At 43.1% G+C, this 27,040-nt stretch overlaps 1 protein-coding gene across 1 annotated transcript in view; it reads left to right on the forward strand.

Annotated features, from left to right (window-relative positions):
- The first annotated feature begins 216 nt into the window (after nucleotides 1-216).
- NUAK1 (NUAK family kinase 1) overlaps nucleotides 217-27,040 on the forward strand; it is a 51,610-nt gene continuing 24,786 nt past the window's right edge. The window contains exons 1-2 of the mRNA XM_064155411.1: nucleotides 217-580; nucleotides 25,096-25,216. Of these exons, the coding sequence (XP_064011481.1) occupies nucleotides 254-580; nucleotides 25,096-25,216 (448 nt within the window). The 5' untranslated portion in view covers nucleotides 217-253. The remainder of the gene's footprint in view (nucleotides 581-25,095; nucleotides 25,217-27,040) is intronic.

Consider the following 27,040-nt stretch of genomic DNA (forward strand, 5'->3'; position numbering starts at 1 on the left):
AGGACGCCCACGCATGGCCGGCAGCAGTAGGGCGGCCCGGCCGGTGACGAGGAGCCGCCCCACGCCCGTACTGTCGCTCCCACCGCCGCCGGCAGAGAAGGGGAGGAGACCGCTGGTCGCCACCGCCCCCCGCCCCGCCGTGCAGAGCCGCGCCCCGCCCCGCCGCGCCCCATGGTGCCGGCGCGGGCGCGGGGCCGAGGTAGAGGCTGTGAGGCCGGCGGGGCGTGCACACGCTGGCTTGCTGCCGCCGGGCATGGAGGGCGCCGAGGCGGCCGCCTGCGGCAGCAGCAGCTCCGCACAGCCCCGCTGCTCCTCCTGCGGCTCCGGGCCGGCCGGCAGCGGCGAGGCGGCAGCTGCTGCTGCTGCTGCTGCTGCTGCGGCGGCGGCGGCCGCCGCCATGGAGGAGCCGCTCGGGGAGGCTCCGTCCCCGGAGGTAACGGCGGCAGTAAGGAAGCAGCAGGGAGTGAAGCGGCATCACCACAAGCACAACCTGAAGCATCGCTACGAGCTGCAGGAGACCTTGGGCAAAGGCACCTATGGCAAAGTAAAGCGGGCCATCGAGAGGTTTTCTGGCAGAGTGGTAAGGCAGGCGGAGAGGCTCCTCTTTTGCCTTTATATATGTATGTGCATACAGTTTTTCTTTCCAACACCCACTTCAGAACGGAACCACCAGGGTGCATCCCCTCAGGGACCCGTTCAGAGGGAGACCAGTCCATGTGGGGGACTGGTGTGTCCCGATGTGGCGGGAGCCCAGAGTGGCCGGCAACCCGCGGGTACCCGGGTCTGCTCCTGCACTGAGAAGTGGGTTAGCATCCCACCCGTGTCAGCGGTCACTCGAGTCCAGGGCTTTGTTTGGAGTGCAAATCCTATAAAGAACCATTTTAAATTTATTTTTTTTTGTCGGGGGATAGTAGTATTTTGCTAACACAACGTTGAATTTGTAAAGGTTGTGTTATATAGGGTACCTTACTGGGTTTTGCCTTGCTTTTACATGGAAGTCCACTGTGAAGTGTTATTCTTTCCCCACAGGAAATTCGCAGTTTAGCGAAACCTGTCACATCCCCTGAGGTAACCAAAGCCACTCACAAAGTACTGTCAGAGGGGCAAGCGTTGCTTCTCCGGTTAAAAATGCCATGATTCAGTCATGCTTTTGTGACCTGAACTTTGCTGACACCTAAAAAAATAGCTGGGACTGCAACCCAGCTCCATTGGTTTTTACGATCCGTTTCACCGCTCAGCGGTGCCGGCTGGCTGGAGACTTCAAGCAGCCCGGAGGTTGTCCAGCAGTAACTCGGCTCCAGCATTTCCTGATCGGTGCAGCACTCCAGCAGGGCGCAGAAATGCAACTGAAGAAATGTACACATTAATCAGAGTTATTGTCATTTTTGCTTCCCTGAAATGCATAACTATTCACAGAGGGCAAGTGAATGAGAAGCAGGCGTTGCATTAAAGATTGCTCAGAGAAATAGATGGTTTTCTAAAGAGCTCTTAATGCTGCTTTTCATATGAAGCAGACTAATTGAGTTTTCACTAGACTTCATCTAAAAGCAAGACATGTCCCTAGTGACGTTACAGGTTTTATCTCATTTATCTTTCCCTTTCGGTTGCCTGGAGGCTCAATACACACCCAGAGGTAGAAGAAACTGTAAAAAAGAAAATGAAATTGCAGATGTCATGGCTTTAATAAGGGACACTTACTTGGCAACTAAATATCTTTGTGTCGACAGTGAAAATGAGTTTCAGCCAAGCTGTAGAGTCATATCATGTATGCTTTCAGTTTATTAGCTCATTTGGAGGCTGGATAAAGAGAAACCAGAGATGGACATCTCTGCACATGCTCACTCCCAGTCCATGATTTTCTAAGTTTGCTGTCTTGGCTGTTTTACAGTTTAAGGCTAACAAAAGCTTCAGTAGTTTGAGTTGAATTACAGAATGTAGTAAAGAAGAAAATATGTTGAAAACACCTTTTTTATAAAGACTTGACTAATCACCCCCCCCCCCCCCCCCCCCCCCCCCAAAAAAAAAAAAAAGGTGACCTTATCGTTAATGAGACTTGGTTTTGGGAAGGGCCCTCAGAGGAAAGGATGTAGCATGGATGTGTACCTCCATTAAGTTAACAACACACCTGTGTTTTTTTGGTATTGTTCTGTAAAGTGCTTCAGTTATACAGCTAAGGATATTTCGATGATGCATTCTGAAGTCAATTTCTATGGCTAGTGCCATCTTGAAATGGAGAAGGTGAAAACCAGAATTCTTAAATGCAGGAAAAATGTTACACTTGCTCTTATCTGTTGGCATGTAGAAGCTAAACAAATCCTTACCAGAGTGTGAGTTTTATACTGTAGTAATACAAGCCTTGGCGTGTGGCGCTTCATAATTATTAACTAGTCTGCAGGCAAGTTCTGGTGTAATGTGTCTGTTTTAACTTTAACATCTGTGAGTGTATGTAAAGTATCCACATTTTGTATACTTACAGAATAAAAGCTGGTTGTCAGGAATCCAGCCAGACCTAAGTGAATGGAAAACTCTTGGTTTTTTTTTCTGACAGTTCCCTTGTTTGACTGTTGCAGAGAACACCAGTTGCTTTCTGTGGGTGAGACAAGGGCATGGACAGAATTATCAGAGAGGGGCAGAGTTTTCCCTCAGTTTTCCCCTAGCCTTTCTCTTCCTTTTCCTTCTTTCAGTTTTTATTAGTGGGCAGTGCTGGCAGTGCTCATGAGCAGGTTGGACTGGATGTATGTCCAGCAGGGGATGCACAGAGCAAGCAATGCAGCTGACAGAGTCTCTTGCACCATGTCCAATGCAAATTGTCTTGCAACTAGCAACTAGGTAGCAAGAGTCCCAAGGTCATCAGTCTGTTTGCTTCCTATTTTGCTACTGGTTTAGCTAATCATCTTTTTCTTTACTCAGGCATAAGCATGTATTTGAAGCTGTATGGTAACAGATTGTGAAGCTGGACCTTGGCAGCAGCATTGTGTTCCCCGTCATCAGCCCTGTCCAAGCAATCCTGTTTGGTCTTTCTGCTTCTTGTCTGTTAACAATCTCTTCAGCTGTACAGCACTTTATAAAGATATTTGCATGATTAGGTAGGCTTTTAATATGAAGCATGAACTTTGGATTTGTCATCATCTGTGTAAATACAGAGCTTAAGAGTGAAATAGGAATCGGCAGATTTGAGTTAGTCAAGTAAAACCAAGATGAGAAAACAGTTCCATGCAGGGTGCAGATATGCCTTAGTCCTGTGTTGCTGGAAATCAATAGCAGGATTTCTGATGAGTTGAATGAAAGTATTACTTGGCAGTTGTTAACAGGTTGCAGGTTTATTCAGGTTGTTACAGTGCTTTGTCTTTCCTTTTAACTGCCTGCCAGAAAACTCCAGGGTAGAGCATATATACATTTAATTTGTTATTGGAAATAACTTACATGGATTTGTGTATTAGTTACCACAGTGACTACAGACACTGTGCATGCCGCACAAAGTGGTTAGAATATTGCCCACTACATGATGTGTGAGGTACCTAATTTTGCCAGCAAGGCTTCCTTCATTAGTACTGGCTCAGTATGCACTGTGTAGCTTATGATATTTTAAATTAAGGCACCTGTTAGTAAGTGTAAAGATGAAGAGAGAATATCACAAGCCTGTGAAGTAACACTCATGTTGACATTTACGTGGGTGTTTTCTCCACTTGTCATCTTGCACATGTTAAACCAAAGAACTGAGCTTTTGTTCATATTATGCATTCAGTGTTTGTTAGCCAAGAAATCCACAGTTACACTTATGTCAGCCTTAGATAAGCTGTGTATTAACCATGTCTGGCCAATCCCATGCGTGGTGCGTGATGATGGTAGATGCTGCTAGGTTCTTTGAGTAAATGATTCTGCTGGGGTAAATACTCCTTGTAATGGAATTTTAAATCACAGATAGGCATTTTCAGTCTTGCTACCTGTCTTTTCCTGACATTCTGTAGAAAGCAATTCCTGGATACAAAAAGGCATTGCTATTAGTTACATAAATGTTAATTAAGAAGCACATACCTTTAAAATGTGGAAGATACCAGGTAAACCCTGTTAAGCTGCCTGGGGCACTTCCAGCAGAGCCTTCAACCTAGGGGTTCAGTACTCTGAAAGGTTTGCAGCCCTGTGTGTGCCTTCGTTGGAGGTGCTGTGCTGGGAGTTATATGCTTTCCCTGCAACTGCAGGACCTGGAGCTTGCTAATGTTGCTGCTTGGTTGTTATATTTGTTACAAACTTCCATGAAGCGCTCCCTTTTATCTGCACCCTTTTTTATCCGTTCTTCTTTCGTTTGTCATCTGCCCTCAGGAGAGATTCTGTCTTTTGCAAAAGCCAGCAGCTTTTCTCCCTTGTGGTGAGGAGCAGCTTCAGGGGCCTTCCCTCCGCCTTCACCTCCCTCTCTGCCTGAGAGCTAGTAGGATATCTTTTCTTCCTCCTCACCAGTAGGTGGAGGAAGCACTATTCTCCTACAGCAGTTCCTCCAGAAAGTTAATTCTGGGAATTGATGACAAGTTGCAGCCCGACATGAAAACCAGGCATACAGTGTGTATTCGTGCAGGCATGTTATATGTGGTGGTGCATGTTCTTTATCTTTTATTCATAGAAGCTCAAGTAGAGAGATGTTACCAAACTAAATTGGCTTCCAAAATAAAATCTTAGGAAAAAAGAAAATCCCCAAAGAAACCCAACAACCTGCAATTTAGAGTGACAAAAATATTTCTAGTCTCAACCCCAGGGAAAATCTTTGCTTCAAAACTGTTCTGCTTAATGGTGCTTTTGCACGGTCTCACAGGGCTTGAGAAACACCAAAACAACGGTAGATAACATAAGAGAAGGACCTTTGCTTTGCTGGTTGTATATCACAGCAAAATGGAAACAGGAATGCCAACAATGACAGCTCTGTCATGTTAGTAATTAAGGCCTCATTTGCCACACAACCATTTGTTTGTGGCACGGTTTTTAGGGGGTTCAAAATAACAAGATAAACGTGTGCTTGTAGGTCACTGGGGCCAGTGAAAGCCAGCTGGGACATTTTCCCCCAGTTTTCTCATCTGCTTTGGTCATAAAGGAGAAAACATTGGTGTATCTCTCTTTCCTCTTATGTGCATGAGCTCTTTTATCTTTAATGACAGGTTATGGTTCCATTTTTTTCCTTGCAATTTCTGTTTCAGTTACTTAATATTGATTTTTATTTTGATCACTCAGAGTGCATTTTCTACAGGATCATGTCCAAATGTGATGCAGACCTGTTTATCTGCGTTTTTTTAGGTTGTTGTTCTTACTATGATGTCTTCCTTTATTGTAGACACCAGTGGAAGTATCTACACAACACTGCTGTGATGTGAAGTGCTTGTACAGTACTTTGCACAGCAGGATCTTGATTTGTGAATGTGGTTTCCACAGCTATGATAATACACTTGAATAATAGTAACAATGGCTTGTATCACTACCCTGGTTTATACATGAGAAAGAAAAGCTTGATGATTAAAGCCAAAATCATCAGAATTATCAGCTAGTTCTGAGTGCATAGCCTAATACCTGATTTTTGTAGACTTGTAGAGTACATAGCATCAGGGTCCTCCGCATGACAACCTTCCCCTGCAGATCTTGGTTTCTCCTGCCTCCTGGGCTTTCTCTTTAGGTTGGGCTTTTGTCCCTGCATGACATTCAGCTTTCATCTCCATTCCTGGGCCTTTTGTACTCTGCTTGTGCTACTGCCTCTCTCTTTGTTCTGGGTGCCAATGCTGTGACCTGCTCAGAGAGTGCTGCCTTGCTCCCTGTTTCCAAGCTGGTAGCTGCCAGCAGAATATGTGCAGTCTCTGGTGGGTGCTGCATACATCTCCTGCCACAGAACAGTTATAGGGGGGCGGAGGTTCCTCAGTCAAAGACTATTTCTTGCAAAATGTATTGCCCAAGCCTCGTTTGTTTGTTTAAGATGTACAGACTGTATTCTTTTAGAGACTCACAATGTGACTAAGTCTGGACAATGTTTCTGTAGTGCTGAAGGCATGTTAGCCAAGCTAAGGTCACCCTCTGTGAAAATTCTTTAAATGCAAGTGTGAAAATTCTAGATCTGAAATGAGTGGAAGTTCAAAAGAGTCTATGGTCTTGAAAACAATTCCACTGGGTGTTGTTCCACCTTTAATTATTAGATATGTTCTGAGACAGCTTTAAAATAGTAAAAGAAAAAGGAAAAAAACCCACTGGGTTTAATCTAATGTAATTCACAGTGAATGTTATGGTCTTGTTACAATAGGAGAGTAATTTTATACAACCAGTGGTAACTAAGTCTTCACATAAACACTTGTATAATTTGATGTTCAGGTCTTCTTTAACGTTTAAAGGCTGCAAGCAGAAATAACGGATTGAAGCATGCAGGTCATTAAAGGAAAGGTACCAGTATACAATACTTGTTTTCTGCACTAAGAATTTTTGCTAGAGAAGCAGAAGGATGTGGTCCAGATGTAGGAATGGCTGAATTAATCACTAGCCACATCAGCTTGAACTTGTTGGCTTGTCAAATCTTTTAAGGAATTAAAGAACAGCCTGTTCTTTCTGAGCTCTGCATGAACATGAAGTGATGTTCCTTCAAAGATGTTCCTCTCTTATAGGTGAAAAAAATAAAATGTTGTTTTCTTCCCCCCCTCCCATCATTGAACTGAACAATTTGAGGCCTGTCAGTTAAATTCCCTGTGTCTCAGCGTATTCTTTTCTGGAGGGATACTACTTGATATAGGGAAGCTAGACTACCTAACAAGGCACATTTTGGCCTGATACACATCTAGTGTGATCCCTCTAAATATGAGATTCACAACAGAATTTAAGCTGATGTTTACAATGCAGACTTCAGCTAAAAACACTATAAAATGCCCAAGTGTTATTACAAATGGTTTCACAGCACCATATGCTAGAGAACACAACAGAAGGGAAATTCCTTGTACAGAGTTTTTCATTAGATGGCAAAATAAGCTGCATTTTTTGGTGGCATGCGTTCTAAAAATTATTAGTATTTTGTAAGAACCACAATGTGGATTTGCCTTGTGGAGACAATTATTGTATATATTGTAGTTTGGGGTCATACATGTTGAATAAAACTGTATGGAATGTGCAGTTCTTGTGAGCAATTGTTTATTCTTTGCAGAGCTGTAATGGCAGTTAGTCTGTGTTTTGTCTGGTAAATAAATAACTAGAGAGTCTTTGCTGGAGCAAGGAATTGAGAGGAGATGTGGTGGTCACGACAGTGCCAAGGAAGAATGCCAAATGTGGGTTGGAAACCATCTCCAGGTATATCAACCTTGAACACCATCAGGTCATGTGTACAGCCATGGCACTCCAAACGCAGATCATGTGGGATATGCTTCCAATGCCCACATATGAGGGATTTGGAAATTGGCTGCTGACCTTTGCTTTGTTGTGGGTATCTCTGTGGCTCAAGCCTCCAACTCGCGTACCACGCTTAACCCTCACGATGCTGATGCCAAAGCACCTTGTCTTGTTATGCAACCATGTCCTCTTAGCAGGACACTTGTTTCCGTTGCTGCCTTGAATATTTCTACTGTGTAAGGTGGAGCCAGGACATGTTTTCTGTTGCAGCTCTGGACAGTGCTCCAACATGAGAAGCCCAGATTTGCCTCTGGGCTTAGAGTGGGATAGGAGCTTGAGCATGGATGGCAAGGAACTGCAATGGCAGCTGTCACCTTCTCCTCTGTTCAGTGGCAGAGCTTCAGCAGCTCCCGAACTGGAGCCTCAGGGGTGGAGGCTGCTGCCAATGCCCAGTTCCAGCGTACAGTTTGTATGGTTTGCACACTACCACTAATGGGCGGGTTGGTGTGGGATCTCTAACCTACAGAGACTATTGATCTTATCTCTTCTTGCTTCCTGTGTAAGTCAGGATTTGTCCCAAAATCACCCAGGCAGGCACCAGGCACTTCACAGCAAAAAACTCTTGCTATGAGGCCTGCTGGGTTGATGTACTTGAGATAGTTGATTTGTCAGAGGAAATGTCTCAGCTGAAAAGGTCTCTGACTAAATATGCAAATGACATTTGTCAGCATTTCCCTCAAATATCTTCCAGCAGATGTGTGTACCGTGTGTGTCCATTTAATAAACTAAACTCAAAATAATTTCCACTTTTCTAGATATATGGGGAATAGCTGGGGCAGAGGGGTGGGAAGTGAACTACAAAGCAAGATAAAAACTGCATATGTGTGTTGTTATATTTGATGACCAATTCATTAAAGCCATAAGTGTATCCAGGCTTTCAATAGTATTCTCCTGCTGCTGCTTCCTGTTCTCCCTGGCTACAAAATCAGTCTCTATGGCTCTCATTTTCTTAGCCACATGAAAGACTTTGAGCATCTGCAAGTTATGGTTTGAGAAGTATCTGCTTTTAAAAAGAATGTATTTATCACTGTGTCTTCATGGGTAGCATAGTACATTGTATAAATTAGTGGAACCTAGACCTTTAAACACTAGGAGGCTGAGACACTCTATGAGTGTACAGTGTCTGGCCATAGCCATCAAACATCTTGGCCCCACACCAAAAATGCCAGATGTTCAGTAGATGTGGAGGCTCTTCTGCAACCTTTGGTGTGTGTGTACTGCCGAGGGGAGACAGTGGAAAGGGTGAGGTTCTAGCTGTCCCTTGCTCTCGTGCCATTTTAATTCTCTCTTTGAGCTCATTATTTTTCATGTTTTGAACTAAAGACCATGGACCAACCCCCCATTCAGTCAGCTAAACTATTGCATGTTAGAAATGCTTAGTGTTTGCTAACTCTCCCCAAGACAGACAGGATTTGCTTCTAGCTCTGGTTTATGAGACATCAGTCCTTGCAGCTACCTCTGGTCCATAAAGGGGTACAGGTCTTGGGTCTTGCTGAAGTGTGAGTGTTTTCAGGTTCTGTTCTTACCAATGGAGGAAAAAAAATCCCCAAATGACCCCCTTTCATTCTAAATACACCAAGCCAAACAGCAACTATGGAAAAGGGGTTTGCTGTAGCTGGCATGTTGTATCACACAGTATCACAGTATCACAGTATCACCAAGGTTGGAAGAGACCTCACAGATCATCAAGTCCAACCCTTTACCACAGTGCCCAAGGCTAGACCATGGCACCAAGTGCCACATCCAACCTTGCCTTGAACGACAGCCAGTTGTAGGTGAATGCAAAATCACAAAATAAATACAGGTCCTGTGATTTATAGGTAGCAATAAGACAGAGAGGATGGTTACATTAATGGGCGACCAATAGTACTGTTAATTCCCAGGTGCCTCCTCAGCCTTCCCCTCTTCCTGACAGCATTTCCCACCCTGCTCCAGCATGGCTTCTGAAACTGTTTGCTTGTCAGGTCCCCTGGGATGCCAGCCTGGTGAAGGACAGGATCTCCTGCCCATTGTGTGGGGCTGGCTGCCTCCATGAGAAAGCATCAATGCTTGGTGGGCTACCTTGTCCCAGTTGCCTTGTCTTCCTGAGTAACATCCGCCAGTGGAAATCCCCAAATCCCTCAGCTACCCTGAACCAAGTGACTGACATGTGGGATGACTTAGCAGAGGGGCTGTAGGAGTGGTGTGTCTTTAGTTCTGAGGTCTGGCTTGAGGGACTTGCAGTTATCCTGATGTCTCACTGTGCTGAGGAGCTGAGTCAGCATATTTGGGCTTAAGCACTACTGCCCTGGAATGAAGACACTTGTTAAGGCATATTAGGCTTTAAAAAAAGTTAATTGTTGCTGTGAAAAGACACTACGCCACATTCAGAGACTAAATTTAGCCATTCATGGTGGACCAGAAAGGCTTGAGTCCTGCTGTTGATGGAGATCTCAAAGCTCCCATATCATGTTTCCTGTACACAGGAAGGCGTTTAAGCTGTGCTACACTTTCTAATCTCCATGAAGCTCCTGAGAGTGAATTATATTTCCTTTTATTTGAAGTACAAGTGTTACTTTTAAAAATTAATGTGAATATTTTTCTGATCACAAAAGGTAGCAATAAGAGTTTGTGATGGTTTGGGTGTTCCCCATGTCCCCCCACCCCTCACTTAAGAAATCACCCAGACTACACTCAGCCAAGCTGGAAATTAGAATGAAGCTTTATGTTTACAGCTTAGCACAATATACAAGCAGATATTTGCAATATATACAGAAATATACAAGTTTAAAAGGTAATGGAGAAACACAACAGCCCTCCCAGAAACCAGAGTCCCCAGGAGGGGCTCTCAACCACCCTTCCACCTCCTTTCCACCCTTCTACCTTATCCCATACTTTGCCTTACATTCAAGGTGATTTTGGAGAATCAGCCAGGGGGGTTGGGAAGCAGAAAGATTAGTTACAGAGACAGCAGGTTAGAGAGAGAAGTGCAGGCAGCCAGAGCCAGAGAGCAACTCTGTTATCTATGTTTGTGGTGTTGTTTTTGTACATCTCAGCAAGCCTATGAGTGAAGTAGAGGTCGCCATTGTTTCCTTTTCACAGCCTATAATCTAATTCTTCTCACCAAAATAGTCCAACCAGCTTCAAACTAGCACAGAGTTGGATAAAAATACCTGTTTGTGCAGTGTGGTAAATAAAAAAGTGTTTCTTTTTTGTTTAACAGTGTTTTGTTGTGGCCTCTGTCATCAATGCAAAAGGATTAAGTCATTTGAACACAACTTTGACAGGGGAAGACAGTGAAGCATTTGTTAAAAAAAACAGCACCTGAGGCACATGTTTGGAGCTGTCATTTATTTGTATTTTTTTGCCAGGATACTCTACACAAATCAAATTTCATAGTTTCCCTCATGGAGTTCCCCTCAGGTGGCTGGGAGCACCATGGCAAAACTTGGCAGTAGTTTCAGCAGGGCCATACTGTGGGATTTTGGTTTGGCATGGGGAAAAAAAAATGCTTTTGGGAAAAGAGAGGAGAATGCAACCTTTCTGGCTGATGATTGCCCCAACACCATGCAACCTGGAGCATGAGCTAGCTGCACTCCAGCACAAGATGAAAATACCTGTGAAATACCTGCTGGAGGCAATACAGGCTTAACAGACTAGTGTAAGTACAAACTGAGAGGGGTTTGCTCTGTCCTCTTGGGAAGACACGTTTTTAGCCAGGCCTATACAGGAGGCATAGCATCTTTCACACTCCTTTCCTTGGCATATTTATTCTCTTTGGGTGAAATGAGGTGAAATAATGAAGCAATGATCTGTGGGTTTAAGCTCTATCTGCTGTATGGGACATTTATGCACCTGTTCTATGGCCACCCAGGGGTTTCAAATGGAAAGTCTGTGGCAAAGCTGTGGTGCCTTCAAGCCTGGTTGATCACCAGTGGGTACCACTTTGTGTGGAGCAATGAGTGCCTTCAGCTAAAGTCTGCAGTGCTTTAACATGCAGGCCAGGGACTAGCCAGTTTTTTGAGCAACAGGGTTTTTTCCTGTGTACAATTTGGGAGTTTCCTACCTGCCTTTCTGTTTCAGTAAAACAAATGTATTCTCCAATCCTGTCTGGCATTTCATGATGAAAATCTGGTCTAGTGGGACCTGTGAAATGCCTCCATGTGGGTTGTGCATTGCTTGCTAGGAATTTGTTGAGGAGAAGGATTTCATGCTGTACTTTAACCTCCTTCCAGCCTTTCTTGGATGAAAGAAAAGCTCTGCAGCCGTGAATGTAACTGGTTATCATTACTGGATGTCATTACTCACTCGCTCCAAGTGTAGAACATCCCCTGTGATGTCTGTTGGTAAAAATGCTGCTCTCAGCTACATTAACACTGTTGTAAACCAAAGAGTGGAGTTCGGCCCTTTGTTTCATTCGAAATATTTGTTTAACACAGGGAAGGACTAAACAATACACTTGAAAGCTATTCGCGTTATTGTCTGCAGAGCAGAGCTTGTATTTTATGATCTGGCTGATCATAAAGATGGTATAAATCATGCAAAGCATTCTCATTTACTTTTTCTTTCTTTTTTTTTTTTTTTCCTCTTGCAGATGGGGCTTGTAGAGTAGAGTTGCAGTCAGATGTCTGCTCCAGGATATTTTAGTTGTGCTGTGTGAGTCCATTAAACAAATGTAATGGCTTTTTGGAAAGGAGCACTGTGTTTCAAACCAAATGTTTTACATAGAGAACATCTGGGTAGTTCTGGGTGTGTGTATGTAGAGCACATCAGACAGCAGCCGTAGTGAGCTCAACTGGGAGGTTGCCTGGGATGTAGTTGTAGGATATGACAGTTCAGTTGTTATGGGAAATAATTCCTATGAAGTATTGCCATAAACTGAATGTTTGGCACAAGGAGGTATATCTGTGTTTTACTGCACACCCAAGTTATTCTTCTTATCTTCCTAGCAAAACGCTAAACCACGTTTAAACAACCTCGTAAACACTGGCACCTCTGAGCTGCAGCATGTGCATTAAAACAAACTTGAGAAAGCTGTTACCATTAAGGGCAAAAGAAGCCTGATCTTTTTTCAAGGAAGCACTATCGATTCCTGCCACAGGCAGTGCAGCACGAGTGAGGGATGAATGCAATATCTGCAAATGGTTTGTGGGATTGAGTTGGAACTGATCGATATTCCAGTGGCATTGCAATGTGTTGCTTTGAGGAACGTGAAAATGCAAAACTAGTGAAATGCATGTCATTAGCCTGACATTAGGGTGTATTTGGGCTACTGGAAGAACTTCAACCTGTTAAAATAATGAGCCTGCTCTTACTTCACAGCATCAGAGGTGATCTATTTGCAGGAAATGTTGAAAAATGTCTTCTTTGGGAGTCAGTTCTTAAATTATTCCTGCAGCCTAACTGAGGACTGTGTGGTTCAAATGAGATTAAAGTTGTGATTTCCAGAGTAGCAATGCAGCTTCCTCTTTCAGGATTGTTTAAGTAAAAAGTTAAACAAAGTGGGTTAGGCAGTTTCTTGCTCTGGTCCCTTGTGGACAGCAATTCACATTGTGCAGCACTGCTTTAATAGTCCTGCTTGGTCTGACATGATTTGTGGTATTTGCTCAGATGAATTTCTGGACCGAGCAGCGTGAGAGGGAATTGCTCCTCACTCTGAGGAAGGTTGTATGTCCAAGTCTGTGTGAAGGTCACTGGCAGGGTGAAGTGGGAAGCCTGTGCTGCTGCTGTTGTACTACCTAACAGCTTAGCTTTTGGTAAGGGGATCTCAGAAATTTGAGTGCTAACTCTCCGTTGCTCAGTTGACCTCAGCCAAAACACGCGCCAAAAAAGGTGTTAGTGTGTGTTGAAGAAAGGGGGCAACAGTCCTGGAGATCACAGAGTCTGGGTGAATTTTTGCCAAAACATTTCCATCTGGGGAAAAAAAACCTGCTGTGCTGTTTCTCCCCTTCAGAGTTAACTCTCCCTGCGACTGCTTACCAAAACAACCTGCAGTTGTGAACTCCTCTTCTAGCAGAGAAAGCTGGAATTAGGTGTTTAAGGCTGCAAAACCACTTGATTGCCAGCCATTTAATTGTAGGAAAGTGTAATTCATTCCTCACCCTCTCCTGTCAATTCTAAGCCCAAACGGCTGCAGAGAGCAGGAGTATTTGTGTTCCTATGTTACTGTTTCAGCTGAACCATTAGGGTAGCCTTGGTAATTTACTTCCAATAAATAGAAGGGAACAACAGAAGGTTCCTCTGCCTTCAGGGGTGTAAATATTTCTCAGAAGTCAGAGATGAATATCTACAAAATGTTAGCAAACTCCTTTCCTCTCTGTATAGCAATTTTCCACCATGTTCTGTCATAAATTCTAGCACAGCCCTTCCAAAAAGGAACCATTAAATAGGCGATGTCCAGGTAAAGCAATGTAGTACTGAAACAATGTTTTCACAAAACCAAATTTAATACAGCAAAATTATCTGCAAGCCCTGGAGCAACATAACCTGGGTGAGTCTTTGATACATACAATTTCCAAGAGTATTTTTCCAGATAAGATGTGGGGTCATGGTTCACTGAATTTCCACCAGAAAGTGGCATTTACATTTTGATTCATTTTGATCAGTTTAGAAAAATATACTAGGTATAGGTGCTTCTGATAGTTCTGTGTCATTAACCCTTCCAGCTATGCTGTTCACACACATCTGTGTACCTTCTGTGATACAATCTCTGTGGCCCACCATCCTTGTGCGGTGAATCTTTACTCATCAGTATGGATCCAAAAGCCTAAACTCTATAAACTCAACTTTTAAATCTCTGCATGCTTCAAAATTTCACTGGGTTGATGAGGAATTTGAGGTGGACAAGCAGTATGGTATTGGGTTTAAATGAGTGTTGTGGTACCTAAAAGTACTGATATTTCTTCAAAAGAAGCAAGACTCTTCCTGGGTTCTATTTGTAGTATTGTACTTCTCATGGTGAAAGAGCAATTCCTCTTTTCTTCAAAGGACTGCTGAGCCAGAACAGTAAAATTAAAGACTGACACAATTCCAGGTGACTTTTTATTTGTGGCAGAAGAGGCACTGTAAAGAAGTGTAAACTCTCACGGGTTCTGAAGCTTCTCTCAACTCAAAGAAATGTCAGAGAAAGAGAGACAATATGCTGAGTTAGATTTATTTACCCAAAACTTCCTCAAGCAAAGTGTGCCAGTGAAGGAAAATGTGCTGTCAGGTGGTTTCTTGGGGAAAAAAAATGGTTCTAAGAAAGAGTTTAAATGACACCCAGCCCTCTTCCTTGTTTAATGTGAATTACAGCCTTGAACTGATACAGCAACTTTCACCTAAACGTGTAAAATCGCTTTAGAGGTTCTGGTAACTGCCGAGGTTGCCATTATTTAGCAATTATTTAACAGCACAGTTATTGCAATAGTTTGCAGAGTGTGAGTAACCCCATTTCCAATTTAAATTACTGGGAGGAATTACAGAAGACTGTGTCATTTTCAAACTGGAACTAGAGCCAGGCAGCAAGGCTTTAAACCTTTCTTCTTAAGAAAGTCATAAAGGGCTTTTACTAACGAAGCAGCCAGGATCTTGGTGTTGTGTTTCATCCCCAATTCGGTGCCTTGGACAATGTGCACTCCTGCTTTGCTGGATTACTTCAGTGTGGTTCACTGCTTATTCACAATGAAAAAACAACACTGAATTAAAGTCCCTCTCTGCTGCCCCAGGTTAGCATTTTGCATTACATCAGCAGCTGTGGTAGCTGTGAGATCAAGCTTCAAAATTAATGTGAAATCTATCCGCCGTTTCTTGGATGGGGAATCTGTAATACCCATGTAACACTGAGAACAGTAAACTTGGGACTTGTGAATTCTTTCACTCCTCTTTAACCTGACTTGCCAGTAATTTAATTAGTGCTAAACACTCTGCACACAGACTTGCAGAAGTTAGAAGTCTGACTGACACAGGATTCACTTCCAGTGACTTCCTCTCTTTTGCACATGTGCTGGATGGAGCTGTGCAGCGTTTGGAAGCTGATCAGTAATCATTGCACAATTCTAACCATATTTAAACATGATAAAAACGGATGCTACTGTGTTCTTTCCTACTTAAAAGTGAAGTAATTTTTCTCCTGCCTCTCCCCCGCTTCCTCTTTCCCTTTTTGGTTCCAACAGCATTGTAACCTGGAAGACAAGCAGTTAGACTTTGCAAAATCCCAATTCACTGTAGCATTTGGCTTTAGGAAATGTGGAACCCAAAAGTAAACATCTGCTTGGCAACTTCACCAGAAGTTAAGCTGTAAATGCAGTTTTCATCTTTTCAGTGAATGTGGCATTCACTGCTGGTTAACATCTATTAAGGAGGAGCAATCCACGGTTGAGGTTGTAAAGCATTTTTTTCATTTTAAATTACAGTTATGAACCTCCATTGCCTCAGGGAAATCCCCTACTCCAGTTTCTTTCCAGACAGAATTTCTTATGTGCCAAACCTTGAACTTCCCTTGAAAGCTTGAAGGTAGTTGGATGTGATATTTGTGAGTTATTACACTTTGGAAAAGAAATAGTCTTCTATAGATCTGTGCATGACAGCCTCAAAACTTCATCTTGGCCATTTTTTTTTCTCTTTAGTACTTCAGAATTAGATCATGAGTCTCTTTTTTTGAGGCTGAGTTATGAACATTTTAAAGTATTAGATATTGCATCCTTGGATAATTGGAAGGATATGGAGTTCCATTTAGAAGTGAATTCGGAAAAAAAGACTTTCTTCAGGAGAAGTCTGCACATGACAGGGACTCTCTCATGATACCAGCCTTGGGCTACTAGACCTGGCAGGCTGTGGTGGCAAACATCATCTTGTCAGATCTCTGCTTTTCAGAGAACCTTTACAGCTCTGTTGCTACCAGAGCAAACCGTGGATCAGGGAGGACTGAAGTGAGTGTAAGTTTGCATGACATGCTGTTGGGACAGTTGAAAGAGGAGGGAAGGGGCAATTCGAGGCAGCTCTATGGGAAACTGTTACTGCTAAGGGCGGTGATTACCTGAGCAGTCCTATGACTTGAGACTTCAGTAATGTTGCATGACAACCTTTTTATTTTGGGAAGATCTCTGGTAGATCTCTGACATGAGTGGACTGTTCATTTCTGAATTCTGCAGCCCTATCCTCACTGTTTTTAAGATTCACTGCCTCACTATGATAAATCAATCACCAGTTTGCTAAATTGTGTTTTTTAAACACTTTTGGAATTCAGATCTATGCTAAACCAGATGAATGCTTTTTTTTAAATTTTTTTATTCCCAGGAGTAAAAAAGGTCCTAAAATGTTTAATACAGAGGTGTAAGATCTGTCTGCTAGAATAGATGACTCTAGGCCAAGATTCTCAGCGCTAAATGAGGAAAGGTCTGCCAGGTGAATTTGTCAGAGGGTGCATGGTATATATATGTTAAGTTTCATATACAAAGCTGAAGATAGCAGGTATCAAACAATGAAGGGATGTAAGTTTTCCAGTAGGGCAGTAGTTACTCAGGAAATGCACTCACAAATCCTGCTAACAGGCACCATATGCGAGGGTGAGGAAAGAAGTGGAGGAAGGGTGTTGTACGTGTTCCTCCTGGCACCCACTTTGTATACGTACAACATAAATGTCTTCAGCTGGTGCCTTTTACTGCTCATTAAAACGTGGTTCCAACAGGCGTTTTTCTCTGTGAATAAAGGGGGAAATAGAAAGAAGATATGATCCCAGTGGCCCAGTGTTTGTGATTAGCTAATTCCTCTTCACTTGATAAATCATCATTTATGGTATGATAGCAGTGACTGCGTCCGGCAGAAGCGGAAGAGGAAAATTAAGCCCAAGGTAATCGTACGCTGGTTCTCCAAGAGGCACTGGCACGTTGTACCTCAGCTTATGCAAATAGCATTTTGATTTAACATTTATCACACTGACTTGGGACTTCTTAGTGCCTTGGCATGAGTTTCCCTACATGCAGTCAGTGATGGAGTGTCAGTAAATCAGTTTTGGAGGTTTTTTATGTGGTGCATTGGGAAGAGGGGAATGAAGCAGGGAGGAACAGATGTTTGCGATAGGCTTTTACTATACAGAATAAGGCAGCTGTAAAAAATACCCTTGCCTCTTCAAAGCAAATGAACTTGAAAGGTGCATCATGGCACATGCATCCTCAGCCTTCATGTGTGCAGCTGCTGGCTCGCAGCAACAGCAGCATTTTGCCTTTGGTAATATCCATGACACAAACATAGAATGGAACAGAAGTAGTGGGCAGAAGCGCTGAGATTTAGATCAGTAGGGTCGCACTGGGTACAGCTAGCACCAGTTACTGCTTCAATCAACTCCCCTGCTTACTGTGTAGTTTGCTAACATATCAAACAATAGAGTTGGGCTGTTGATAAATAATTAATAAGGATTTTTTTGCATACTTGTCTCCCAGGCAGTGTCACCATGGAGATCAACTGGCTTTTAGGATCTGAAAAGTAGCAATCTCCAAAACAAAGGCGTTGTGTCAACCTTGCTCTTTCTCTGAGGGAGCTCTCAGAGATGTGTTAGTAAAATGCACAATGCCAGGCACTAATGTGGCTTCAACTCACAGTGGTCTTTTGTCCAACTTTTCAGTGAATGTATGGAGTGTTTTCTATGACCTTGCAGAAGCTTGGTCTTAGAACCACACGTCCTGCATGGTGCTCTTTATTGCTACATTTGTCCTGACACTGGAATCTCAAGATAGCTGTTTTTTTCAGCAAATGGACACAGCAAAGATAGACTCCTGTGGGAAGAGGCTAACAAGACGTCTGTGTGAGAATATGTTTGCAGAAGCCTTTGGATGGTTGGCTCCCCTCTAGGGATATTTGTCCATGGCTCCTTATTCCCACCTGGAAGGTCTGGAGGCCAGACAGACAGCTATTCAGCCCATCCTCTGCCTTTCCTTTCTGTTCTTTGTGCAGCCTCTGAAAATGCCATTTCAATGCATTTCAATGCATTTCAATGCAACTGCATTATCAGTGCGCCCCCCCCCCCCCCCCCCCCCCCCCACCTTATCATTGGATTGCAGCAACCTCAGGGACCACCCAATTTCATAGCTTTGTTTCTCTTCCTTTTCTGTCGGTGATGTTTGGGTCAAGAGCCATAGGCAGAGACTCCCTTGGAAAAAACATAATACAGTGCCAGACTTAATTCTTTCTTGCTCAGCTCAGTGGAACTGGAGAAAGAACAATGTGCCTTTTCTCTCCCCACCCCCAAACATCCTCTGCTCTCCCTTTCTCTTCCCCCCTTTGCTTGATTCACCTATTCTTTACCTCCCTGCCCCTGTTGGCACTTGGCACATTTTACTTCCCACCTCTGAGTCTCAAAGAAAGGAAGCAGAGCTGTGAAACCAGATGGGCTCACCCACTTCCCATTGCTGGGTGGTTACAGCCTCAGTTCACAGCTTTTGGAAAGGAGAGGTTTATGTACTTAACCCTCCCCTCCCTCTTTACCCAAACAAAGTATTTTAAAATCATTTTATTTCAGCTACATTTCTGACATATCTCTCAGACGCAGCAATCTGGTTTCTCTTTCTCAAGGGACTGCACTCCCTGTCCTGATGTCATTTTCCTCACTCCACAATAGTATTGCAAAAGCCTGTTGGAATTTGCTGGAGTGCGGGTGGTATGCACAAGTGCTGGAACCAGCTTAAAAGTCACAGCCCCCATGGTGGAGAAAAGTTTGTTCGTATCTCACCACAGTCCTAAAAATAGCTTTGGGAGATAATAAAGACTGAATGTACTGCATGCAGGAATTGCTTGGGAAGGTTCAGTGGTTTGTGGCATTCAGGTGGTCAGCCTGGGATACCACACTAGCCAACTTAAAAATCTATGACTTTCTGCCCTGTGCTTGGTTCTACCTTTGTTTGTATGTGCACATCTCACCTGGAAATGAGGCAAACCTAAGTTCGTTAGATTAAAACAAACACGTGAAGCAACTTACTGAAATCAAGAGGAACAGCTTTACACTTTGCTGAAAATACAGCTTTGTTGCTCATCCCATAAATGATGCCAGCAGTGACTTAGCAGACATAGAGATCCGATGTGGAAATGGGCACCTACTGCCTGCCATATCTTTTGCCAGATATTCAGACTTTGATTCAGACTTCTGTATAAGATGGTCTTGATCTGCCTCTGTAAAAAGACAACCACACTCATTTTGCTCTGCACAGCAGCTTGGACAGGAGGAAAAACATTTCTCTTCCAGACAGGACTGAATGTACCCAAAGCCTTGCAACCGTCGTCTTTTTGAAGTATTTATAGTTCAATTCAAGTTATTTGTACCAAACAAAAGCAAAGAAGCATGAAGTGTGTTGGAAAATACTTAATAATCTCTCTACACCAGTTCAGAGTGTCAATATAAATCCTCTTTCCAGCAAATGGAGACAGGTAATTTATTGCAGCTTCGAGGAGAGAGGCTTATTTCTCCATGCTTGCTGCCCAGCAGACTCTGTAAGCAAACTTGTGGAGGAATGAGAAGCCAAAAGTTATGTGCCCTCTTTCCCATCTACTTCTGGAAAGCAGAGGAGCAATGGAGTGGGAGCTCTACTCATGCAGAGCTGGTGGGAAATGCTGGCAGTATCACAGGTCCACAGCCCTCTGCTTTCTGTGCCCTGGATCATACATTTTGGAGAGGGTATTCTTTCTATCTGCTTCTGAGCAGAGACTAGTACTTGAACTGGCAGTGAAGTAGAGGTGGTTTCAGTCCATCTCTTGTGTTCCTTTTTCCTTCTCTTCTAACCCTGTGTGTGGGACCATAGAACTGAATGGTTTGGATTGGAAGGGACCTTCAAAGACACAGAAGAGATACCAAGGATGTTACTGAGGCATGCAGTCAGTATTGATCCCCACAGGGACCATCACATAGCCTAGTTTTGAACTGTGACCTTGATGCTTATGCATGTGTTTAAATTTACATGTGTGAACTGCCCTACAACAGCCAATGGCCTGCTCCTGTGAAGTTAGGCAGGTGCTAAAGTGTTTTGCCATATTGGATACTGTGTCTGCAGGGGCTTTGGGTGTGCTTGACTGTTTTGTTGGGGTGCTGCATTATTCTGAGTGCAAGGTCTTGGAGTTATCTGAATTTCTCATTAAGACGAGAATCTAGGAAAAAAAACCTAATTCCTCTACTAGTGGAGTTACTAAAAATAAGTTAATTACATTATCTAAGTTTTAAAATCAGCAAAATATATTGATACCATATGATAGAGATATGTTTCGAGAGTACCAAAGGGACTAACAGTACCTTCTCAGAGGATCTTAAGATGGAGTATTTGGAGTAGTTAATGTAGCTGATGTAAAAAAGCATGTTGCCTTTGTTCTCATCTTGATTCATAGGCTGTGACCCTTAATGAATGTTCATGTTGCACACAGTGGAGATGTTGCTTTCAGAGAAAGCAAGGAAAATAAGCAGACAAGCAAGAAAGACAAGAACTTAAAAATGAACAACCAAGCCATTTCATACAGTATTACTCAATTAAGATTATTTCTTATTCCACTTGAGCTGTTCAGATTCATCGTGTACCATATCAGGCAGCAGTCCTGTAAGTGGGTTTTGTAAAATGCAGTTGGCTCTGTCTAATCTTAAAAGCATAACTGCACTTTGAAAATATGTTTTCTGGAGCTAAATATAGAAATATATTTTTGAGTAAAATACATTTCATGAAGTTCCATTATTGATAGTTTAGACTACCTGGAGAAGAGATTTGTTTTACAGCCTGATACCATAACATAAAGCTAATTATTTGTATGATGTAATAAATGTCTAAAAAGTGATCATGGCTTGTAACATTTCCAAGAACCTATGCAGGTGAAAGATACTTGGCTGGCAAAAATCCTTTTCTTAGAAGGATCAAACACTGTCCTTCTGCTCTGCCTGTCCTGCTTTGGGATGTTGCCACTGACTGATTGCCCAGCCTTTTAGACCAGGTCACCAGGCTATGAACTTCTGTTAGCCTCTTAAATATGGAGCCTATTTGCTTTGAGTTTGTGCAGGCTGCCATGCAGACAGTGTGGGGTAAAAAGTATTTACTGAGATCCCTTCAAACCTTTCACTTCCCCAAGGCACCTTTTGAGGGGAAAAATAGCAGCTGAACATGGGGAAGGGTATCAGAAATCAGCCTTTAATAATCAGATGGCTTGTTAAGCCAGGCAGTCCTGTGATGTGTTGTACAGTTTTGGAGGGAGAGGCAAAGAGATGCTACTGTCCTTGTTTCCTTTAGGAGTGATGTCAGATTTGTTTCAGTGTCTCCTAAAAGCAGATGAATAGTGCTGTTTCACAAAATCACAGAATGGTAGCAGTTGCAAGGGACCTCTGGAGGTCGTATTTCTGGAGGAGATTCCACAACCTCTCTGGGCAGCCTGTTCCAATGCTCTGCCACCCTTAAAGAAGTTTTTCCTTCTTTTTCTCTACTTGTTTCCCTAGGTTTAATTAATAAATGATTGCATTCTGCTTTGAGCCCACTTTCATGCTGTGAAAACCACGATATCGGTTTGTTAATATGTGTGGGTATCTGAAGCCTTGCTCCGATGTGGAATGCTGTGCCCTGGCCAAGGGGCATTGCTTCCTCCACAGAGCATTTGCTGTTGGTCAGGATTGCAGGGAGTGATCTGAGCATGGGCACATGGATGCTTAGCCAGCTGCCCTGGCTCCACTGGCATTATATATTTCATACCTGTCTGTTGTCTTTCCTTGTTTGCAAGTGCCAGACACTGTGATCTGAAGTAGCTGAGAGAGGGAAGACAAAGTCTTCAATGTTAAAACCTGAGATATGTGTTCAGTGTTTCTTCATGTTGGGATGAGATCTTGCAGTCTGGATGTCACTGACAAAATCCAGGTACTTCAGACTGGGCTGCTGAATTCTACCCCTGCAACTGGGAAGTGATGTTTTCAGGAGTGCTTGAGTAACATCTTCAAAATTCGGTTAAACTTTTAGGTATAGCCTGTGTAAATGAAGGCTTCTAGGTGCCTTAATATCTCTTCAGCATGGCTTCTGAGACTGTAAACTGCATGGCTTCTGAGACTGTAAACTCTCTGGTCCTGTTAAAAAATATGTTTCCAGGCAGCACATCTGTTTGTATTTGAAGATCAATCTAAACATGAATTTAAAGAGTGTCACCACACTTTTCAATCACATTTGCATCTTTCTGTCTAAAAATGTATGTTTTCATAGATGCAATTATTCCATGGAGGCCATTTGCAGTAATTATATGTAGACAAACAAATGTCCTGTCTGTGAAGCACAGAGTCAAGTTAGTAGGAGATTGGTGTACCCTCTGGCATGTTGTTAGTGCTTTACCAGCCATCAATGGTGAAGAATTTGCTCCCCGTTGTATATTTGACAACGAAGCCCTTCTTAAATTCTTCCTCAGAGCCAAGTACAAGGCTGTCTTTTAATAAAAAATGTCTATATTTATTTCTTGTAGGAATGCACATGGTGCTCCAAGAGCCACCCACATCCTTCTTGTATACAGGGTGTATTTGCATTTGCAGTCTGTCCCAGTGCAATCATGGGAAGGGGGGGAAAAACCATCCTCAATATTAGTTTTAGTTACTTTCTCCATCTCTAGAGTTACTTGGAGATACTCTTGATCACTCATTCAAATAAGATCTGTTGTATTACCTTTTCTAGAAATAGGTGAAATGTAGACAAGATCATAGTTACACTGTTACCTATAAAATCTTTATCCCAAATGTTTGGTCAAGTGCGAGAGAATTAACTTGGTTTTAACATGCACATCACGGTGTCCTCTGAGTTTTATTTCTCTGTTCTGCTGTCTTAAAGTAGGGTAGCTCTTGATCATGAGCTTAATTTCAAGCAGGTGCTGAAATATTTGAGAATTTGAGGGAATGGGGCATGTACTTAATTTTTTTTTCAACAGTGTTGCTTTTCAGAGTTGTGTTAGGAAACCTGATCCTTTAAACTAGCTTCTGTTTATGTACATTCGAATCATATAGTATTCTAAGTTTCTCCCTTATTTCTTCAATATCCTTGATGCTACATAGTACAAAGAAAACAATACCAGTCATGCCACTTGCAATTACTGAAGCACATAAATCACAGATGTACAAATATTTTCCCAGGAGAGGGACACGGTAATGGGCTGCATAGAATGGCAGAAGTTTTGTTTACCCATAGAATCATAGAATCAACCAGGTTGGAAGAGACCTCCAAGATCATCCAGTCCAACCTATCCCCCAGCCCTAGCCAGTCAACTAGACCATGGCACTAAGTGCCTCATCCAGTCTCTTCTTGATCACCCCCAGGGATGGTGACTCCACCACCTCCCTGGGCAGCCCATTCCAATGCCAATCACTCTCTCTGCCAACAACTTCCTCCTAACATCCAGCCTATACTTCCCCCAGCACAACTTGAGACTGTGTCCCCTTGTTCTGTTGCTGGTTGCCTGGGAGAAGAGACCAACCCCCACCTGGCTGCAGCCTCCCTTCAGGTAGTTGTAGACAGCAATGAGGTCCCCCCTGAGCCTCCTCTTCTCCAGGTTAAACACCCCTAGCTCCCTCAGCCTCTCCTCATAGGGTTTGTGTTCCAGGCCCCTCACCAGCTTCGTTGCCCTTCTCTGGACATGTTCCAGCACCTCAACATCTCAGCAGGGCCATGATGGTTCTCAAAGATGTATTGTTGATTTTAAAGGAGCTGGTAATTTATTCCTTGAACTCTGGCTTTAAAAAAAAAAAAAAAAAAAAGTCAGAATAAATATTGAGTATAATAAAGGCCATGCTGCCATTCTGTATGCACAATGCCCTCACCTTCCCTCTCCCACCAGCTTCTCGCCATTGTTGGCTTCTGCATTTCTCACAGGGCATGAGCTGACCTCTGCGATTATTTATGGCGTTGTTCAGATAAGGCTTTTTTTCACAGGCAGCACACATGCACACACTCACAAGGGCTGCTGCAAATCTGAATTTATATTGCAAGTTCAGCCATCACTTCCTCTGTTCCCACCCTGCCTTTTGGAAAGATACCCAGTCACACTATGTGCTTGAAAAATGGTTGCTGATTGAGGAAGGATGCAGGAAGGATATGGTTTTGCAGTGATTGCATAAGTGCTGTGTAGAAACTGAAAGCCATGGGTTTATATGAGGACGACTTTAGATGTGAATGTCAAAGACTTATTTCTTCTGATTTTTAGATAAATCATAATTCCTGAAGCAATTTGTCTGCTTTACAGAGCTGTAGAGCAAGCTGTGTTAATGTGATCCTTTATGTATTAAGATGGACAAATGCAGATTTGCAATCAGCACCGCAGGTTCCCTGCCTCTGTTCCATCAGAGATCTCCAACTTATTTCAGATAAATTGCCTCCAGAGCTTCTATTTGAACTTGTCAAATGCAACCAGGTCTAGGCAAATGTACATCCATCACAATCTTTTGGGAGTTTTACCGTTTGCCTCAGGTGGAGAGTAATTAGAAAGCACAGAGATCCTTCCAAAAGGCGCCGTGTTCCCCCCTAGTGAAATCTTAAGACCTGAAGAGCCCCAAACTTCATGTCACCTGTTGCAGTAATGAGTGTATTTATTGCTATAAAATGAAAGAGCTGGAGCATGGAGGTTTGTACTTTAAAGCTTTGTATTTTAAAGCTTTGTTTTTTTCATCCCATGTTCTGCCAACATCTAACATCTGTATTGAACTCTCCTTAATGGATTGTATGCATCTATTCAGTTCCAAGAATAATGCCTGATTTCTTGAATTTATAGGTTGCCATAAAATCCATTCGTAAGGACAAAATTAAGGATGAACAAGATATGGTTCACATCAGACGGGAGATTGAGATCATGTCATCCCTCAGCCACCCTCATATCATCACCATATATGAAGGTTAGTGAATGCAGCTCTCCTTCCTGACTGCTCTGTTATGTTCTTGCAGACCTGATGTTCATGTTTCTTGAGATCAAGCACCAAACAAAACCCTACTCCTAGTGTAAACCATTCCTTACCCAAGAGACTGTTTAGAGCACTGTCTTCAATCTGAACCACCAGTGGTTCACAGATGCATAACCTTTTGCCTGGAGGAGTTTCTTCCCATGTAAGTCAAGAGCTGTGTTGATGGCAGGTGGGAAATTGTTGCATGATCACCTCATCTCCTTGATCCCCTTCGATATGCATTTATATCCCCACTCCCTAAACCAGTCTCTGTATGCTTTATTTTCCCTGAACTTCATAAAATCAGTCTTACCTGCTCTAGTCCTTTGGTCTTCCCCTACCTACCAGTTAATCTTGCCGGTTCTGTCATTGCTTCTGTTTCTCCTGAATCCCAGCATCCACTTCATAGCCACCTCTGCACACTTTCCTGTCAGTCTGGTCGCTGGTTAATCATTCCTGTTTCCTCATCCTGTCTTCCCCTTCTAACTTCTTTCTTCCAGGGACACAGCTGGGAAGCCTGCTAATTCCTGTCTCTGGCAGCTGCTCCCTGGTCCTACAACAAGGAGCAGGAAGCCAGAGGCATTCCTCCCTGATTTGCCTGTTTGTTTGTTTGTTTATATACTTATACAGTGTCACTCTGTAGTAAAATCTCCTTCTTCCTTCCTTCCTGACTCAAGCAACATCCTAGCTCTAGCTGGGATGTTCGGGCTGAGTACGTGCTAAAAGGCACTGGCCACGAGGTCTGTTGGTGCACTGAGGACAGCTGCATGGCAGACCCAGGGTATGGAGTCCAGAGTTTCAGAGGGACCCAGGTTGAGCAGCTTTGTCTCTGAGGATGTCTTCCCCTATGTGCAGAAGAGGCAGCCCAGATTTAGCCCTATATATTTACATACCCGTGAGGTAAAGCGCAAGGTGATGATGTGTATATGGCAACTCTGCTCTCAGAGTTGATACGACTGATTAAAACAAGGACTGGCTTGGCATACTGTTACAGTATCACATATTGAGTTATTCAAAAGCATGTTCTTGTACTTGAAAAGAGATGAATATCTGTCTTTTTATTGAATAAACTCATAACAGGGTCTGGGAACAGAAAAAGGGAGGGATGCTGTGTCAGCATGTGGGTTGCAAATGGAACAAAAGTTATTTCAAATGCGCACAGGAACTCAGACAGAAAAAAGATTAAGCATACTGTGGTCCTTTGACCAATTGCCCTTCTCATCCTTACCTTAAATAGTTTTTACTGAGTTAAAACATTTGTAGAAATTTAAAAGATGACAACATTTTTAGGAAGCAGGCAATAATTGTCACACGGGAACAAAGCCTTCCCCTCTGGCCCCGTGGTGGCAGGAGCAGTGTTTCTGCAGCAGAGCCAGTGAAGCTCCACCATGGTGAGTACATCCCGTCTGCTGGAGAGTGAGAGCCTAGGGCAGGTGATCTTGTGGTCCTCTTACAGTCCCTCAGCCAGCAGTAGCACATAGTGGTGACAAACCTGGAGGCAGGTTTTTTTCCCTCATTTCTGGGATTGTTTTCCATTCTGTTACTACTTGCATCCTTTTCCTTTTTCTAGAAAGCAGATCAGCCTTTCTGAGCTTTGTATGTTTAATTCTTGGCCTGAAGGGTTGGCCAGTGGAAGTCAGCTTCTTGATTGGACTGTAACCTATTGGAAGGAGTTACACAGAGCAGAGCTATAGCAGCTGTACAGCTCACCCAGAACTGTACAGAGTCAATATTTAGCCTTTGGCAGCCAATTCTGTGATGTAGGTATGGCAGCATGGG

This window comes from Pogoniulus pusillus, chromosome 15 (genome assembly GCF_015220805.1).
Source record: "Pogoniulus pusillus isolate bPogPus1 chromosome 15, bPogPus1.pri, whole genome shotgun sequence".
NCBI lineage: Eukaryota > Metazoa > Chordata > Aves > Piciformes > Lybiidae > Pogoniulus > Pogoniulus pusillus.